Raw genomic sequence first — 20,757 nt, forward strand, 5'->3', positions numbered from 1 at the left:
TCCCTCATAAAGGAAGGAGAGCTTTGTAGGATAAAGTATTTTTGGCTGGCAATTTTTTGTCTTGGAGCATTTTGAATATGTTGCTCTATTCTCTTCTTGCCCGTAGTATTTCTTCAGAGAAGTCTGATGTCATTCTAATTGGTTTTCATATATAGGTTATCTGTTCATTCTCCCTCATTAGCTTCATTATTTTTTCTTTGTCTTGGACTCTTGGAAGCTTTACTACTATGTGTCTCGTTGTAGTTTTCTTTTCTTTCTTTCTTTTTTTTTTAAATATTTATTTATTTATTTATACAAGCACTGGGTACAGTCAGAAGTGCGGGAGGGTGAGAGAATTCACCAGAGCCAGAGTGGGGAGCAGAGCAGGCAGAAGGACTGAAGTACACTGCTGAGGGGAGCAGCAGGCGGCAGGAGAGGTCTGCGCGCCATGTGGGACCTTCCTCCGGTGGCCCGGGAGCAGCAGGGGATCGAACTGGCGCTGCAGCTTCACAACCCAGCGCTTAACCACTGCGCCACCGGGGAGGCCTTAGCTGTAGTTTTCTTTTCATTATGGTAGTTTGGTGACCTTTTAGTTTCCCCTAGGTCCATTTTTGTTTCTTTTTTCAAGTTTGGGATGTTCTCTTCAATATTTCCTTGAATTGTTTTTAGTTCCCTCACCTCTCTCTTCTATTAACTCTTATATATCCTATTATCATGGAGTCAGATAATTCTCAGAGTGTTTCTTTTTTTTAAAACTTTTTAAAAAAGATTTATTTATTTATACAAGAACCGGGGTACAGATACCCATGTGGGTATCTCCAAGGCCGGCAGGGATCGAACTGGCACTGGAGAGGCTGTGGACAGTTTCAAAGAGCGGTACTCAACGGCCTGCGCCACCAGGGAGGCCCCCTCAGAGTGTTTCTTTATTCCATTTTCCTTTGTTGCTCTATTACTTTTTCCTTTTTGACTCTTTTTATTATATCTGTATTCTCAAGAGAACTGATTCATTCTTCTATTTCATTTATTGTATTTTTGTGGCTTTTTCCAGAATTTTTCAGTTCCTCCATTGAGCTTTTAACTTTCGGTCCCTTTACTTTCTTATTTAAAGATTCAATATTGTTCTTTTTTTAAGTTTTATTTATTTTTATACAAGAACTGGGGTATAGGCCAGATGCCCCGGGGGGTGGGGGAGGTGAGAGGATTCACCAGAGACAGAGCAGGGAGCAGAACAGACAGACTGATGAAATGCACTGCTGAGGGGAGCAGTGGGCGAGACAGGAGAGGTCTGTTGCTCCATGTGTGATTCTCGCTGGCCGGCCAGGATCGAACCCACGCTGTAGAGGCTGCAGACAACTTCACAGTGCGGCGCTCAACCACTTGTGCCACCAGGGAGGCCCTCAATCTTGTTCTTCTGTTCATTGATTATGTTTCTCATAATATTCTGTTAATTTTCAGCTTCTTTTATTTTTTTAATTGAGATAATTCTGAATTCTCTAAATGTGGTTATCCAAGGGTTCCAGATGTAGTATAGTGGGATACTGGAGATTGCAGTCTGGGACCCAGTCTAGGCTGTTTGATGTTGGCCAGCTTAGTGGGCTGGACTTCCCCGTTTGGCCAGACACATCTATTTTTTGCCCCCTTTTGGTTTTTGGATTCCTGGAAAATCGCTGGTGCCACACAGCTGGTTCAAAGTGTCTGGGTTTTGCTAAAAGCTTGTTATTAGTTCTTTTTTTATTTGTTTTTAGGAAAGAGGTTGATCCCATCTTCTCTCTACCACCATGTGGTTGATGTCATCACCTGCCTTCATGAGTTGTATTTTGGTCCAGAGCTAACCACTGTGCCAACAGCTCCAGGCTTTTGTCAAAGGGATAGTACCAACTTGCATTAGCAGCCTTGTTTGGACTAGTGAACAGTACAGACACTGTCTAGGGTGGGAGAGCTGACCAATATTAGCTTTAGAAACCCATTCCTTTTTTGCAATCTCCCTTTGTTAACGAACCCCATTTTTTGTTATACCTAAGCCTGCATGGTATCTGCAATTGTGAGTGCACAGGTGAAAATTCAAAACAGTGACCTGTCCCCCACCATGGCTCTGTTGTACAGTGACCTGTCCCCCACCTTGGCACTTGAATTCTAGAAAGTAACCTAGAACTAGGTGGTAAATTTTACAACTATTTAAGCTTTCAAGCATTTGATTTATATTGAAAGGCCCAGGGATGTGGAGGGTTAAGGGAATTAATAGCTTGAAACACTGCTGATTTGTATTTTGAAACTGGGAAGGTACACTAGAAAGAAAGTAAAAGAACAAATTTCTTCACACAATATAGTAAGTCGAAAGAGTAGTATTGTCATGGTAATAATACAAAGCCCATGATCCTCCCAAATAGAAAGAGAAAACATACTTTTGTATAGAGGTCCTTTATACTCTCCTTCTGAGTTTAGACTAACAATTTTCATAGTTGGGTGCACAAATACGCACATGCACACTATTATGTACATACTCATTTTTTAAATCTCTGAAATGCCAATCCAATTCTTCTCCAATAAGGACATCATGTATTTGAGTATTAAAAAAAGTAAAGGTAGATGTAGTTGGATATCATTAGAAAGGTAGTGCTAATATAAACCTAGAGAGATTTCAAATCTTACACTGCCTCAAATCAGAAAATGGAGCACTATAAGAACAAATAATCAATTTGTACAAACTAATAAGCTAAGCAGTCCTAAGTGACTGGAAGATAATTTCAAGCATAGTAAAATCCACATCCAGGAAAATGATGTCCAAGAAGTATGTATGTATATATGCATGTATATATGTATGTATGTGTATGCATGCATATATTCATTCATTAGGTATTTGATTATTACCTAGAATGAAAATGTGGAAATATTATTAACTAAAGTGAAGCTATGAAAAATAATAGCAAGATTAATGACTTTGTCATCATCAAAGCATCTAAGATTGTTTTTAGGTGGTATATAGATGTTATTTCATTTAAATTTTTGTTATATACTTAATAGTTTACATATTGTAAAAATGAATATAGTACATTGTATTGAGTTGAAAGGTGTTACCCCAAAATATATGTTAGCACCCTAATCAATCCCCAGAACCCAGGAATGTTACCTTACTTGGAATGTCTTTGAAGAGCCAATTTAGCTATTGATATTGAGGAGATTATCTTGGAATATTTGGGTGGATCTTAAATTCATTGGGCCTCCCTGGTGGTGCAGGGGTTCAAGACACAACACTATCAAGCTATCATCAGCCACTGCAGCAGGATTTGGATTCCAGGCCAAGCAGGGAGCTAACTCACATGGTACAGCAGACCTCTCCTGCCTTGCCTGCTGCTCCCCTTAGCAGTGTATTTCAGTAGATCTACCTGTTCTACTACCCACTCTGGTGAATCCTCTCACCCCCTGTACCCCTGGCTTATACCCCAGTTATTGTATGCATAAATAGAGAAATCTTTAAAAAATTCATTGATAAGTTTCTTTGTAAGATGTACACATATGAGAGGCTCACAGAGACATAGAGGAGAAAGTACTGAGGAAATGCACAGTTAATGGAGTGTTGAGTCCATAAATCAAGGAATATCTTTTTCTACCAAAGGCTGGAAGAAACAAAGAGCAGATTCTGTCCTAGAGCCTCAGGAGAAATTGCAGCTCTTACAAAACCTTTATTTTAGGCTTCTGTTTTTATGTCTGTAAGTGATAAATTTTTGTTGTTTTAAGCAACTGAGTTTCAGTAATTTTTTTTGTGGCAGCACTAAGAAACTCAGAATTCTTTAGATTGCTTAAAACACAATTAATATAGGCATTTGTTTATTTTTAGCTTACCCAATTTTTTTAAAAAATAAGCAAATAATATACATGATAAAGATATGGCAAAATTGTGAGGGTGGTACATAAATTAAATAACAAGTTTGAGAGACAAATATCACTGTGAAGACAAGAGTATTTACATGAAGAATTTGACAATTAGAGAACAAGCAATGAACAGAATCACATCAGTAACTGATACAGATAATTTAGCCATTCAGGGGATAAAGTGCACTATAGATTAGTGAGAGCTGTTATAAAACACAAGCTCTGGGGTCTCCCTGGTAGCACAAGGGGTTAATAAGCAACCTATGAAGCAGTCTGCAGCCCCTGCAGCACTAGTTTGATCCTGGCCAGGGAGCTACCCACATGGTGCAGCAGACCTCTCCTGTCTTGCCTTCTGTTCCCCTCAGCAGTGTATTTCAGTCAGTCTGCCTGTTCTGTTCCCAGATCTGTCTCTGGTGAATCCTCTCACCCCCCGCATCTCTGACCTCTACCCGGGTTCTCGTATGCATAAATAAATAAATCTTTAAAAAAAAAATACAAGGTCTGGGTCCTTGTCCCTGGGTGAGCTGCAGTGCTCTGCAGCCATATTCCACAATCACCCAACCTTTACTAAAGAGATATCCTGGAAATGAGAAGAAACAAAAACAGTGTTTTGCTTATCTACTATCCAGAATTTCCCATACCATTGAGCCAATTTCAAAGTTGCTTCAAATTCTGAAAACTTAGTATACTAAAATAATGCATGGAAAAACATTTTTGGAATTGTAATTAGGTGTACTAAGATCTCAAGATAAGTATTAAGATCTCAAGATAAGGTAGCTATGCATTCTTTTTTTAAAGATTTATTTATTTATTTATTTATTTACACAAGCATTGGGTATAGTCAGAAGTGCGGGAGGGTGAGAGAATTCACCAGAGCCAGAGCGGGGAACAGAACAGGCAGACCGACGAAACACACCGCTAAGGGGAGCAGCGGGCGGCAGGAGAGGTCTGCGCGCCATGTGGGACCCTGGCCTGCAGCCGGGGATCGAACCGGCACTGCAGAGGCTGCGGGCAGCTTCGCAGCCCAGCGCTCAACCGCTGTGCCACCAGGGGAGGCCCGGTAGCTATGCATGCTTGACAAAATTTAACTGGGTAATTTTTATTACAAACACAATAGATTCCCAACACTTGTGATCAGTTTCCTCTTAGTATTAACTATGACTGAACACAAATAACCAGCAGACATTTTGAAACATTTAGCAAGTTTTGATGTACTAATTGTCCATAAATGGCAACAGATGCAAGTAAGATAAGGCATTAAATTGAGATTATATAATTAAAACAATGCCATCCAAATGCACATGTAATTTAAACAAGTTTAATTATACACCAAGGGCAAAACATTTAATAATTAAAAAGTGTGTGTGTGTAAAAAAATGACTTCTAAATACAATCCAGATAACTTTATCTGGCGATTTAAGTAAATAAACAGGCTAGTACTAGATTCACAAGACTGTATACAATGGGTCCCTGAATAATGTCGCTTCATTAACACATTGATATTAAAAAGGAAATCCAAACAGACTTTGAAGTAAATGACATTATTTGAGGCAATGGCTTTGTTATATGTTGTTTTTTTTTTTTTTTTTTAAAGATTTATTTATTTATTTGTTTATACAAACACTGGATACAGTCAGAAGCGCGGGAGGGTGAGAGAATTCACCAGAGCCAGAGCGGGGAGCAGAGCAGGCAGAAAGACCGAGGTACACTGCTGAGGGGAGCAGCGGGCCGCAGGAGAGGTCTGCATGCCATGTGGGACCCTCCTCCGGTGGCCGGGGAGCAGCCGGGGATCGAACCGGTGCTGCAGAGGCTGCGGGCAGCCTCGCAACCCAGCGCTCAACCGCTGCGCCACCGGGGAGGCCCTATTTAAAGTCAATTTTCAAGAACCTATTGTAGTTGTTTACTAGGACTTACTATACATAGTTATACAGGCAATTGAATGGTTTTTCAAGGATTTTTTTAAACTGTATTTAAGTTTCACTTATGCAATCATTTTACAACTCAAACCTGAGCAAAACTGACTTCCAGGTCTATTTTTCTTTTCTTTTCTTTTTTTTTTCTTTTTTGCGTAGAAGAACTGAGGTGTAGGCCAGAGGTGCAGTGGGAGGGGGAGCGAGAGTATTCACCAGAGGCAGAGTGGGGAGCAAAACAGGCAGATTAACTGAAAGGGAACAGTGGGGAGAGACAGGAGAGGTCTGCTGTGCCATGTATGGGTTGGTGCTCCCGCGCCAGGGATCTAACTCAGGCAGTAATGGTGGTAGTGCTGAAACTTAACCCCTAGGCCACCAGGGAAGTCCCCCCAATTTCCACATCTAACACACAGTGTTTGCCTACAAAAATCAGGTAATCTCTTTTGAATACTTGCTCTGGAAGTGTCCAAAGTCACAAATTTCTTATGTATAAAAATGGGAACATTGAGAATACTTATCTGTGATGCTTAATTTTATGTGTCAATTTGGCTGACACAGTTCTTAGATAGTTGGTTAAACATCATTCTGAATGTTGCTGTGAAGGTGATTTTTGGGGTGGTGTATGCATTTAAATGATTGGACATTGAGTAAAGCAGGTTACCCTTCATAAAGTGGGTTAATAGAAAAAGACTGACCTCCAAGCCAGAATTTCTTCCAGCAAACTATCTTTGAACGGCAACTCTTCTCTGCATCTCCAGACTGCCTGCCTACCCCATCAAATTTTGGACTAACTCAAAATATGGACTCCACAGTCATGTGAGCCGATTTCTTAAACATTCTCTCTCTCTGAATGTATCTACATATGTCCTATATATATATATATATATATATAGAGAGAGAGAGAGAGAGAGAGAGATAGATATGTATCTTGTACTTTATATCTATCTATCATCTATGTATCTATCTATCTACCCATCCATCCATTCTTTTATCTATCTAGAGAGAGATACTGAAATATATACATTATGTTGGTTCTGTTTCTCTGGAGAACCCTATTGAATTATCCAACAGAGTTATTGTTTAGATTAAGCAAGACAACATATTTAATCTTCAGAGTGTTTGAAATATGTAATAATGTTAGATAAATGATTGCTGTTGTATACAAAGAGTTTAATCTTGCCCCTATATTACTGATCTATATTACTATGTCTCTTTTCTTTCGGATCCACTCCCTATTTGAACTTGAAAATTGGCATTCAGAAACCTCCCACTATTCACCCTTCCACAGTTTCCAACATGTTGTTAGAAAGAAAAATGAGCATCTATAATGATTACAGGTTGGTATCCAACTATTATGGTTTGGTATTAGTAACTCATTTTTCTGATAACTGACCTGTTTGAATACATGCATTGATCCACCTTCTGATTTAAGTTGGAGTTCCAAGTTGTTTATGAATTTATCCAAATCTGGAAAAGAGAACAGTGAAAGACAATTTTAAAATAACGTCTAAGCTTTTATATGCATACAGCATACCATTTACCTTTGGTTACAAATATTAGTGATCTATGAACATTATTCTTTTTTTAGGATTTACTACACATTTGGGCAATAGTCTGATGTATATATTTTAAACAACAAGATACCCTAAATTGTTCCCACAATATTAGCTGCCCCCTGCACTCAAATCCTATATGAATGTGACTCCTGTTTTTTCCTACCTCTCCAACCCACTCCATCTCCATGGGAATATCAACATACTACTTTCCAGAATCCTTGTGATCCTGGTATAGTTCTCATTCTAAGGAGTTCCATGCTCCTGTGTGGATATTTACCCTAGTGAATTCATTCACACACCAGATCTCTCTAAAGAAACACTTTAACTGTCAACATCTCATAAACATACAAGCCATGTGGTGTTAACATAAGCAGTCCTCTATTTCCTTGTTATATAGTTTTTTCTCCTATGAAAGGAGAGACTCAGAGACTTCAGTCATCTGCACTACACCATCATAGATATTCCCACCAGAAGAATATGGCATCCGCTCTTCAAACAGATGTTCTTTTGTCTATCTACAGTCTAATTTCATTAGAGAGGTTAAAAAAAGATGAATCCACAGTTTGCTGTAACTTAATTTCAATTGTTTTTAGAGAAGTTGAACCAATTATTTTTTTTTTCCTGTGATTCTGATATATTTGATGTTTTGTTTTGGCTAGTGCCTCCAGATTTTTTTTTCTTTTGGCTGGGACTAATGAACTATTTTCCAGGAATGGAGACTTTTGTTTTCCACAATGGACAATACCTGGAGAGACTGACAGTGGTTTTTCTTTCAAACTGGAACACTGAAAAAATTTCATCTGAGGCTACACCCCAGCATCCATACATTTGATTTTCATCACCATAGAAATGGTGGCAAAAGTGAAAGTGGGAATTGTTAAGGGGAAAGGATGTCCTGAGCAAACTCCATACAGGTTTTGTGGACTCCACCCCCACTCCAGACCAGCCATCAAGACACTGGGAACTACAAATCACATCATCACCAAAGGGATGGTTGCTGGGACCTGAGGGTGGAGTTAAACAGCCATGTTGGGTATAAAACCAGACATGTGGTCCTTGGGGGTGTCTCTCTCTTGCCCTCACGGCTCTTGGCTTTTCACCAGATCTCAGTGTGCCATTGGGATTCCAGGACAGCAGAACTGGTAGGATGCATTTACGAATTTATCTCTTTCTTTTTCTCCCTGAGTTATTCATTTCTTCATGTCTCCTTTTGCAAATAAACCCTTTATTAACCTGGTTTTAAAGATTTATTCACTCATACATACAAGAGCTGGGGTACAGGCCAGAGGTGTGGGGCTTGAGAGGATTCACCAGAGACAGATGTGGGAACAGAACAGGCAGATGGACTGAAATACAATGCTGAGGGGAGCAGTAGGGGAAATAGGAGAGGTCCAGTGCACCACGGGGTTGCTCCCTGCCGGGCTGGGGATCGAACTTGTGCTGCAGAGACTGTGGATAGCTTCACAGTGCTGTGCTCAACCCCTTGCACCACTAGGGACGTCCTCTTTGTTAACCTTTTTTGTGTGCCTGCAGTTGAGTATTAATAAGTCCCTTTCAAGCACACGGGTGTGGACCCACAGTCAGGCAACTCATTTCATACCTGATAGCATTTCAAAAAGTAGTCCATAAATCAGTTAATTTTGAGATGTCAAATACAGTTGTACATAGAAATGATCCTTTTACAGATCATACCACAATAGCCATTTAAGACATAATGCAGTTAAAATACAGCAAATGCACAAACAGCGATGATATAAAATTACAATAAAACCACATAAAAAGTAAAAGATAGTGGGCCTCCCCTGGTGGCGCAGCGGTTGAGCACTGGGCTGCGAAGCTGCCTGCAGCCTCTGCAGCGCCGGTTCGATCCCCGGCTGCCAGGCGAGGGTCCCACCTGGCGCGCAAACCTCTCCTGTTGCGCCCGCTGCTCCCCTCAGCAGTGTACTTTGGTCCTTCTGCCAGTTCTGCTCCCCACTCTGGCTCTGGTGAATTCTCTCGCCCCCCCCACACTTTTTTTTTCTTTTTCTTTTTCTTTTTTTTTTTTTTTTTTTCTTTTCTTTTCTTTTTTTTTTTTTTATTATAAATTTTATTTTTATATTCCCCATACAATTGCGACCCCCTTATTTTGACCCCAATCCCTCCCCTCCCCGCCCCCCCACCCCCATAGAGAGTCTCTGGTTCATAGTTGTTTGTTGATTTTGATTTTTACTTTCTTATAGTTATTCTTTTTCCTGGTTCCTTATTTAAGTTTCCTAGATGCCTGCTATGAGTGAGACCATCCGGGCCCTGGTGGCGCAGCGGTTGAGCGCTGGGTTGCGAAGCTGCTCACACTTCTGACTGTACCCAGTGCTTGTATAAATAAATAAATAAATCTTTAAAAAAAAAGTAAAAGATAGGGGCCTCCCTGGTGGTGCAGGCAGTTGAGCGCCATGCTGTGAAGCTGTCCGCAGCCTCTGCCGCGTGAATTCAATCCCAGCCGACTGGGGAGAAACCCACATGGTGCAGCAGACCTCTCCTGACTCACCTGCTGCTCCCCTCAGCAGTGTATTTTATCAGTCTGCCTGTTCTGTTCCCCACTCTGTCTTTGGTGAATCCTCTCACCCTTCCACATATCTGGCTTATACCCCGGTTCTTGGATAAATAATTATATATTTTTTTTAAAAAGTAAAAGTTAAACCTAAAAACAATTCCTTTATTGAATGTCAGGAATGAAGGAAACCAGTCCCAATTAGATGGCAATAATGCACAAAGAACATTCTATTGGGGTTATAAGGAAAGCTTTTGGGCTACTATCAGAGAGAGCTTGGGGAATTTTGAAGCTTTAAAAGATCTTTATTGCATGAAATTTCTTTTTATTGATTTAAGTATATGAGTAGACCAGTTCACACATACATTCATCATTAACCAAAAAAATAAAAAATATAGAAAAAGGCACATTATTATCTGTTTTGTCTCTAGGTCAACCAGAAATAGAGAAACAGCAAATATACCAGAGAACACTAACCTGCAATTTAAGTGCCTGGAAATCACATTTCTGACAAGGTCTTTTTCTTTACAAATTTCTACTTTTCCATCTAGAATTAAAATATTTAAAACCATTCTCTGCAGGGTTCTAAGTCTTCTATGAAGCCTCTAGGAGTCTAGGATTTTGGCTTAACAAAGGAAGAAGTATAGTAAGGAATAAACATAGTATTATATGTAGAAAACTGATTTCCATTAGACTGTAAACTCTTTGAAGACAGAGATTTTGATTTTTGAAGTTTTCTTCCAATGATATATTTCAAGGGCTTAGAATAGCATCTGGCACATGGCAGGTATTCAATACAGAAAATGAGAATGAGAAGTGTGTTTTTGTTCAAGTGCCAGAATTGGACAAGAGTGGGAAAGAATGAAAGAATTAAGAGTACATGCATGAGAGATACTTGAGGTATAATTAGCTATGAAGTACAAGGTAGCAGTGACAACTTATTTTTCTGATTTCAAGGAGGAGGGAAACATAGTCCACAGACGGGCACCAGAAACCCAGCAGATTATACTTGGTTGCTCCCAGAAAAACATGTAGGAGAGAATTTTGTTCTTATTCTCCATTCACATAATTTTCAACTAGGCCTCATTGTTACTAGTCAAAATAATTTATAAGTCATTTCCTAACTGGTATTCTTTAATTGCTATGGGTTATAAGACAACAGTATTGAGAAATCCGACTGACTTTGTCAAGCTATTTAGCTCCTACAAACATTAGTCTCCTCACTTGTGAAGAAGGAGGGTGGGGACGGAAATGGTACTAACTTAATGGGGTTAATATGAGGATTACATAAATTAGTATATAAGGATGCTTGTAAACTAGTTTTTAGCATATAAAAAGATCTCAATACAATTAACTATTATTAGCAGCTGATGTTTCCGCATCTTTAAAATGGGAGTAATGGGCAAAAGAACTTAAAAGACATTTCTCCAAAGAGGAAATGCAAATGGACAACAGGCATATGAAAAATGTTCAATATCCCTTGTAATCAGGGAAATGCAAATCAAAACCACATTAAGATACCACCTTACACCAGTAAGAAAGGCACTTATCAAAAAAACTAGCAATAACAGATGTTGGTGAGGATGTGGTGAAAAAGGAACTCTCCTATGTTGCTGGTGGGAGTGCAAACTTGTCCAGCCCCTATGGCAAGCTGTCTGGAATTTCCACAGTCTACTAAAAATGGAGCTACCATATGACCCAGCAATTCCACTCCTAGCGATCTACCCAAAGGACACAAAAACACTAATTCAAAAGAACACCTATACCCCTATATTTTTTAAACTTTTTTTTAAAATTTATTTATTTATACAAGAACCGGGGTACAGGCCAGATGTGCGGAAGGAAGAGAGGATTCACCAGAGACAGAGCGGGGAACAGAATAGGCAGACTGATGAACTACACTGCTGAGGGGAGCGCGGGTGAGACAGGAGAGGTCTGCAGCATTATGTGGGACCCTTGTCAGCCAGCCGGGATCAAACTGGGGCTCAGAGGCTGCAGACAGCTTCACAGTGCGGGGAAGCCCACCAGGGGAAGCCCATGTACCCCCATTTTTATTGCAGCATTATTTCTAATAAGTAAAACCTGGAAACAACCCAAATGCCCAAAAATAAATGAGTGGATGAAGAAGATGTGGTATGTATACACAACGGAATACTATTCAGCAATCCAAAAAGATATATTCATGCCATTCACAGCAACGTGGATGAAGCTAGAAAGAATTATGCTCAGTGAAACAAGTCAGAAGGAAAAAGAAAAATATCAGATGGTTTCACTTATAGGAGGAATATAGGGGAACCAAATAAAACATCAGTGTAAAAAATAATAATACAAAACACAACAAAACAAAAACAGACAATTATAAATCAGAGACATCCTGCAGGGGAGGAGGAGGGAGAGGGATCAAAGGGAGGGAGAGAAGCACAGCGGACTGTGGTTATGGTGCACAGGTGCATTGGCAAAGGTAATTCTATAGGGACTACACCTGATGGGAGGGAAGCAAATATTGTTTAAAAATGACAATGATGTAAAAAAAAAATGGGAGTAATAACAGTACTAGCTCTCAGGGTTATCATGAGGATTTATCAAGTTAACATGTGCTCCAGTGTTACAATAGTGCCTGGTACAAAAGGAATTATATGTCTAGTTCCCTCACCATTAGGGGAACCCCTCAATAGTTACTTAAGTGTATTCCTCTCTATATAGCTATCTTTTAGCAGAGTATCTCCTCCATATTATTTGTTGATGTCACATGAATGAATGATCATAGGAATAAAGAAATTATTTATTTATAATTTATTATTATTCATACATAACATTATAGTAACTTCAGGTGTAGAGCAAAATGATTCAATATTTGCATATATTACAAAATGAGCACCACAATAAGGCCAGTTAATATCTCTATTCATGCATGCTTACAATTTTTTTCTTGTGATGAGGATGTTTAAGATCTGTTTTTAGCAATTTTCAAATATGCAATGCAGTATTATTAACTATAGTCACCATGCTGTACATTTCATTCCTCATGGCTTATGTATTTTATAAATTGAAGTCTGTACCTTTTAGCATCCTTAACTCATTTCAATCCCTATGCCAATCCCTTCTACCTCTCCTTCCCCCAAGGCCCCACACTGCCTTTGGTAACCAGCAATCTGTCTTCTGAATCTGTAAGTTTGTGTTTTCTTTCAGTGTTTGTTTGGCATGATTTTTTAATATTTCATGTATAAATTAGATAAAACAATTTTTGTCGGGCTTATTTCACTTAGCATAAAGCCCTCAAGGTACATCCGTGTTGTCACAAATGCAATATTGTATTATTTTCTATATTTCAATAGTGTTTTACACACACACACACACACACACACACACAACATTTTCTTTGTCCATTCATCCTTAGATAGACACTTAGATTGTTCCCATACCTTGTTTATAGTAAATAATGTTTCAATGAAGATGGGGGTGTATATGTTTTTGAATTAGTGTTTCCATTCTCTTGCCCCATTCACATGACAAATATCCTTGATTAATGTACCCACAGCTGAAGACCAGCCAAATGGAATAGCTGTTAGATAATCATGGACAGCATTCTAAATTTTTTGTAGGAGTGAGCATAGGAAAAGCTATCAGGAAGATGTATAACCTTGTCTTTTTTTTTTTTTTTAAGAAAGTTTTTTTTTTTTTTAAGATTTATTTACTTATGCATGCAAGAACTGGCGTACAGGCCAGAGGTGTGGGGGCTAATTTGTTTTCTTTAATATTTAGTGAGCCAAAATTTAAAAATAAAGTATATTCAGACCAACAGAATGGTATTAAATGGCCAGTTTTTTTTTTTTTAATAAAAGGACTTAAGTATATTGCTTTTCTCTAGAATTGAGTGTCTGACAACAGGCAGCTTCACAAAAACTATGAGGGATGTGGTGAAGAAACCTCCAAAGGGAGCTAAGATGTATCCTGGGGAGTTGAGATGTGAATCACATAGGCAGGACTGTGTCAGAAATGCAAATTTCCTACTTAAGATAATAAACCTTATTCTGCTTGGTTTGGCTCTTCAAGACATTGTGTCTGGAAGGTGGACTTTCTGGTTCTCCTATGGGAGAGAATACTAGAGGAGAAAATAAGAAAACTGAGCCCCATCCACAAGAGGATCAATGTATCACAAACCATATTCCTGGGACTGTGACCATATGAATTTAAAAAGATTATATAAAGTTATTTTGTCATTTTTCCAAGTATATTTTGATACCCAAATGACATTTCCCATAGTGATATGTTTGTATGAAACTGAACAAAATCTCTAGGCACAGGAGCTGGCTAATAAGAACATATGCCACTCATTAGCCAGCCCTTAGAGGGAAAACAAGAGGTGAGAAATTAAAATTTTAAGAAGGGGAGCAGGGTCTCCCTGGTGGCTCAAGGAGTGGCTCAAGGAGTTAAGACGCAATCTATGAAGCTATCTGCAGCTACTGAAGCACGAGTTCGATCCCCAGCCAGGGAGGTGACCCACATGGCACAGCAGACCTCTCCTGTCTTGTCCACTGCTCCCCTCAGCAGTGTATTTCAGTCATTCTGCCTGTTCTGTTCCCCACTCTGTCTCTGGTGAATCCTCTCACCCCCCCCCACACCTAGGGCCTGTACCCCAGTTCTTGTATGTATAAATAAATATTTTTTTTACAAAAGAAGGGGAGCAAATTAAAGTTGTTGGGACCTACAACTTTAAAAAAAAGAGACCACTGACAACCCTACAAGCCAAAAAAATTTACCTAGTGCTGTAACAATACAGAACATTTGGACAAAATAAATAATAATAACTCAAGTGTATCTATATAGTTTTTTTTAAACATCCTTGTTTATTTTTTCACAATTTAGGATTTCTTTTTGTTTTAATATTTATTTATTTATACATATAGGAACTGGGAGACAGGCCAGAGGTGTGTGGGATGAAAGAATACACCAGAGACAGAGTGGGGAGCAGAACAGGCAGATTGACTGAAATACACTGCTGAGGGGAGCAGCGAGTGAGACAGGAGAGGTCTGCTGTGGCATGTGGGTAGATCCCTGGCTGGGGATTGAACTGGAGCTTCAGTTGCTGTGGATATCTTCATAGGTTGCATCTTAACCCCTTGCACTACCAGGGAAGCCCCAATTAGGATTTGTCCCTACAGGTGTAGTTGCCACAGTTTTCCCACCACAAAAGTGCTCACAGTCCACCACATTGCACTGCACTCTCCTCCACCTCTGTTCTTTACTCTTCTCCTCTTCCTCTCTTTCTCCCTTACCTCCCGAATGTCACAAATATAAGGTATGCTTTCAAAGGTCAGTCTTATAGTTTGTATGTTTCCTGACACTGTGATTTCTCTAGATTCCACATATAAGTGTAACCATCCAGTATTTATCTTTCTTTTTCTGGCTCACTTCACTTAGAATAATCCCTTCTAGTTCAATTTATATTGCCATATATGGCATGGGTTCATATTTTTGATTACTGAGTAGTATTCCATGTACATATGCACTACAAATTTTTGATTCACTCATCTATTCTAAGGTATGCAGGTTTCCTTTCAAATTATTGTGTTTTATTTAGCCTTTTGGTTAAACACCCAGGAGTGGAATTGTTGGATCATATGTTAAATCCATTTTTAATATTTTGAGGAATCTCTATATTTCTTTCCATTGGGGATGGACCAGTCTACAATCCCACCAACATAATAATAAGTTTCCTTTTTCTCCACACCCTTAGTCAACAGACATATGAAAAAATACTCATCATTACTTATCATCAAGGAAATGAAAATAAAAAGCTTGATGAGATACCCACCACTTCATACCTGTGAGAATGGCTCATATCACAAAAACCCACAAACAACAAAGGCATCTACATAGCTTGAAAGTATGGAAAGAGACAGCATTTATGCCATTCTCAGTTCATAAATAATGAATTTGGTGATACAAGGTCACATAGTTTCAGAAATAATAGAATCAGAATCTGAACTCTTTCCCTATGACTTAAGTTACAGTGATCCCATACTATTTTCTAATATCCCAAATCTAGTGAGTATCTTTTTTCAGAAAAAATGTTTGCTAACAGAAGAACAAGTTGGAGGGATCTTTGTGTCCGGAACCCATCTGGACTACTTGGAGCTGGGAAAGGGCTGCCCCCACAGCCAGAGGTGAGCTGAAAAGCCCCCACAAGCCAGGCCCCATCTGGCCACCAGTCAGAGCCCAGAGGGGGATATAGGATATTGGAGCCCAGTGGGCAATCCAGCCATGAATAGGGCAGTCTGTGGGACCACAGGACCTACCTCCGGAATTAAACAAATACAGAAGGGGGAGATTTTCTGTGACAGCAATCACTAACATATTCATAGTACCAATGCCCTACTAAAATTCTCGCATAACAGTTTTTGACTCGATTGGACCACCGGTTTCCAACATCGCAGAAAGAGCACACCAAAAAGATGCCAGCCAGTACCAGTGACACAGTGTCCCAACGCATAGGACAAATTAGAAAACAAGCAGCAGGGAGAAGAAAAACTACAAGCAACCAAGCCAATCCTCAAGGAAAAGACATACCACAAAAAGAAAATCACCCACCAGAATGCAACAACAGTGACTTGGAAGAACTTCTGAGCCTTCCAGATAGAGAATTTAAAATTGCCATGATTAAAAAACTGACAGAAGTCATAAAGGATAACAATGATAAGGGGAAGATAATCAATGTTCAGAAGAATGAAATTGAGTCCCTAAAGGGGGAAGTGAAAGAAATGCAGGAGATCAAAGGATTAATGGAGGAGTTAAGAACTCTGGGAAAAGCAGTGAAAGCAGAATAGATGAAAAGGAAGAACAAATAAGTACTCTCGAAGACACAGAAATTAAAAAAACCAAAACAGAAAAGGAAAGAGAAGTACGAAGGAAAAAGAATGAAGAAAGACTTCGGGAACTATCTTACTCCATGAGGAAAGGAAATAAAACAGTTATAGGAATCCCAGAGGGAGAGGAGAGAGACATAGGAACACAGAAAATAGTCAAGGAAAAAATTGAAGAGAACATTCCAAACATGAAGAAGGAGCTGAAAATAGACATACAAGAAACAAGAACACTAAACTTCCATTATGACAGGAAAAATACAGCAAGACACATTATAGTAAAGCTTCCAAGAATCCAAGACAAGGAAAAAATAATGAAGGTGACAAGAGAGAAGAAACAGATAACATACAAAGGAAAACCAATCAGACTGACATCAGACTTCTCCGAAGAAACACTACAGGCAAGGAGAAGTGGAGGGACATAGTCAATAGAACCAAGACAACAAATGCCAACCAAGAATACTCTATCCTGAAAGCTAAACCACCACTCCAAAAAATACTACAAGGAGTCCTAAAGCCATAACCAAAGGGGGATGAATATGAACAAAACAAGACAAAAAAAATTAAAAAAAAATAAAACCAGAGAAAAGACAAACAAAATGTCAAATACAGACACTGACATATCAATATTAACTCTAAATGTAAACAGACTAAACTCTTCAATAAAAAGACACAGCGTTGCAAGCTGGATTAAGAAACAACACCCAACCTTTTGCTGTCTCCGGGAAACACATTTAACTACAAAAGAAAAAAATAGACTGAAAGTAAAAGGATGGAAAACAATCCAACAAGCAAATGGATCAAAAACAAAGGCAGGAACAGCTATACTTATATCAGATAAAATTGACTTCAAACTCAAAGAGGCAAAAAGAGACCCAGACGGTCACTACATTATGATCAAGGGGACAATACTTCAAGAAGAAATAACACTCATTCACATATACTCACCAAATTAAGGAGGACCAAAATATATCAGACAACTATTATCATCTTTGAAAACAGACATCAGAGAAAACACATACGCAGTAGGACACTTCAACACACCACTATCTGCAATGGCTAGATCAATGAGACAAAATATCAGTAAGGACACTAAAGCTCTCAATAAGGATCTAGAGCTCATGGGCTTAACAGACATCTATAGAACACCAAACCCAAAAAAATCTGAGTACATATTTTTGTCAAGTGCACAGGGATCATTCTCCAGGATCAATCACATACTGGGACACAAAACAAACATCAACAGATACACCAAGGTTGAAATCATTCCAACCACCTTCTTTGACCATGAAGGCATCAAATTAGAAATAAACTATAAAAAGAAGGCAAGGAACCCTCCTCCCTCATGGAGATTGAAACCCACACTACTGGAAGACCACTGGACTAATGAGGAGATCAGAGAAGAAATTAAAAAATACTTTGAGTTGCATGACAAGAGGGAAACCAATTTCCTAAATGTATGGGACACAGCAAAAGCAGTAATAAGAAGAAAATACATAGCAATACAGGCTCACATCAAGAAACAAGAAAGAACTCAAAGAAACAACCTAATTTCACATCTCAAAGAACTAGAAAAAGAACAACAAAAATACCCAAAAACCAGTAGAAGAAAAGAAATAATACAAACCAAAGCAGAAATAAATGAAATAGAAACTAAAAAAAATCCAAAAGATGAATGAAACCAAAAATTGGTTCTTGGAAAAAATAAATAAAATAGACAAACTCCTAGCCAGGCTCACAAAGGAAAAATGGGAGAAAGCACAAATAAATAGGATCACAAATGAAAGAGGAGAATCACAACAGACACAGAAGAAATCAAAAGAATAATCAGAAAGTACTATGAACAGTTATATGCAAACAAGCTCAACAATCTAGAAGAGATGGACAAATTCCTACAACTCCACAATCACCCAAAGCTAGATAAAGAATACAAAGAACACCTAAACAGACCAATTGCAAGCAGTGAAATCGAAATGGAATCAAAACCCTCCCTGAAAACAAAAGCTCAGGATCAGATGGATTTACAAATGAATTCTAGCAAACATTCAGAAACGAACTAGTGACTATTCTTCATAAACTCTTTCAAAAAATTGAGAAGGAAGGGGGCGGAGCAACATGACGGCGAGGAGACTCTGTGAGTAAGATCTCCCATTAAAAAAAAGTTAATAGGGAGGAAAAGTGGCAGGTCCCAGTGAGAACTGGGACACGGAAGATAAACGGACGACTCCAGCAAACTACCTGAAGAAGAAAGTTGTCATAAAAGAGGACTAGAAGGGAGGAAAGCGCAGAGCCCTGCTACCCTCCCCCACCCACAAAGTCAGCACTCTCCAACCAACAGAAAGGAGGAAAAAAACAAACTAAAACCGACCAACAAGAACAAACTACGCATCAAGCAGGACTGTGAGTGGAAAGGAACTATTTCAGCCACCACACCCTGTGAACTGGAGCTGTGGAGAACCCTTCATTTTGCCGCAGAGGTGAGTGAACGACTCCGGGCTCCATTAGAGAACAACAGAGACTCTGGAGACCTGCACACAGCACCGGGCTGGCCGGAAAGCTTGCGCGGAAAAGCGGTGCGCTTGAAAAGCAAACGCGGATCTCGGATGCCCAGGTACCCGTGCCTGCGACCTAGGCTTGCGGGGAGATGTGCGGGGGCCCTCACTGAGGTGAAAGTCCCTCACTGAGTAATCAGAAACCAGGCGCCCAGACACAGGAGCGGGGTGCAAAAGGCGCCATTTCTGCGGTCATTAAACTGGGCTACAGCCCGTGTCCTGGACCTGAAGGCTTTGGAACTGAGACCCGGGGCATGAAATTCGGGTTGTGGGTCCTCCACGTTGGTGAGGCACAAGGCAGACACAGCACCCCAAAGCCGTTGAGGTTTTCCCTACCATTCCCACTCTGTTTCCTGTCCCACAGGGTTAAAAAAACAACTCCCCAAGAACAATAGGAGAGATCTTTGTCGCCACCTAGCGAACAGAAAAAAAGTCACTAACACCCCATAGAACAGGGACCTTTCTTCAGAAAAGACTGCTTGAAACCAGCAGAAGGCTCCTGGAGGAGCCCGTGGCTAGCTGGGAAGTTAGCCCACCCCAGACCCCTTCAGACCAGGAGTCTGAGCCCACAGGGGGAGCGGGCACCCATGGCCAGGGCAGACCAGGCGCTCAGAAGAGTGTGCCTGAGACGGGACACACAGGGAGTGAGTCCCGCATCGCCATTTTAGAACAGGGACATTTCTTCAGTAAAGACTGCCTGCAGAAGGCTCCCTCAGGAGCCAGAGGTGAGCGGGGAAGCTCGTGCACGACAGGCCCCTTCTGGCCTACAGTACAAACCCAGAGGGGGAGCGGGAATCCACCGCCGGGGCAGACACAGTGCACAGGGGAGTGTGGTCCCCACATCGGCATTTAGAACAGGGACCTTCTTCAGTAAAGACTGCTAGAAACCGACAGATGGCTCCTGGAGGAGGGGAGCAGAGAAGCTCACCCAAGATGCCGGCCAGTCCCAGCAACACAGTGTCCCAATGCATACGACAAATTAGAAAACAGACAGTAGGGAGTAGAAGAACCACACACAACCTAACAACTGCTCAGGAAAAAAGCACACCACAAAAAGGAAGCCACCCCCCAGATTGCAACGACAGTAAATTGGATGAACTTCTGAGCCTTCCAGAGAGAAAATTTAAAATTGCCGTGATTAAAAAAATGACAGAACTCATAAAGGAAAACAATGATAAGAAGAAGGAAATTGAGTCCCTAAAGAGGGAAAACAATGGTCAGAAGAATGAAATTGAGTCCCTAAAGAGGGAAGCAAAAGAAACGCAGGAGATTAAAGCATGCATTAATGGAGGAACTAAAGAACTCTGGAAAAGCAATGAAAGCAGAATAGATGAAATGGAAGACGAATAAGTACTCTTGAAGACACAGAAATAAAAAGAACCAAAACAGAAAAGGAAGAGAAGTACGAAGGAAAAAGAATGAAGAAAGACTTCGGGAACTATCTGACTCCATGAGGAAAGGAAATGTAAGAGTTATAGGAATAACAGAAGGAGAGGAGAG

General features: G+C 39.9%; 1 protein-coding gene across 1 annotated transcript in view; it reads right to left on the reverse strand.

Moving 5' to 3' along the window:
- Positions 1-20,757, reverse strand: part of KLF8 (KLF transcription factor 8) — a 202,358-nt gene that overhangs the window by 38,875 nt on the left and 142,726 nt on the right. Inside the window, exon 3 of the mRNA XM_054695896.1 lies at positions 7,153-7,226. Coding sequence (XP_054551871.1) covers positions 7,153-7,226 — 74 coding nt within the window. The remainder of the gene's footprint in view (positions 1-7,152; positions 7,227-20,757) is intronic.

Source organism: Talpa occidentalis, unplaced genomic scaffold, assembly GCF_014898055.3.
Source record: "Talpa occidentalis isolate TD23 unplaced genomic scaffold, MPIMG_talOcc4v2.1 talOcc4.15, whole genome shotgun sequence".
Classification (NCBI taxonomy): Eukaryota; Metazoa; Chordata; class Mammalia; order Eulipotyphla; family Talpidae; genus Talpa; species Talpa occidentalis.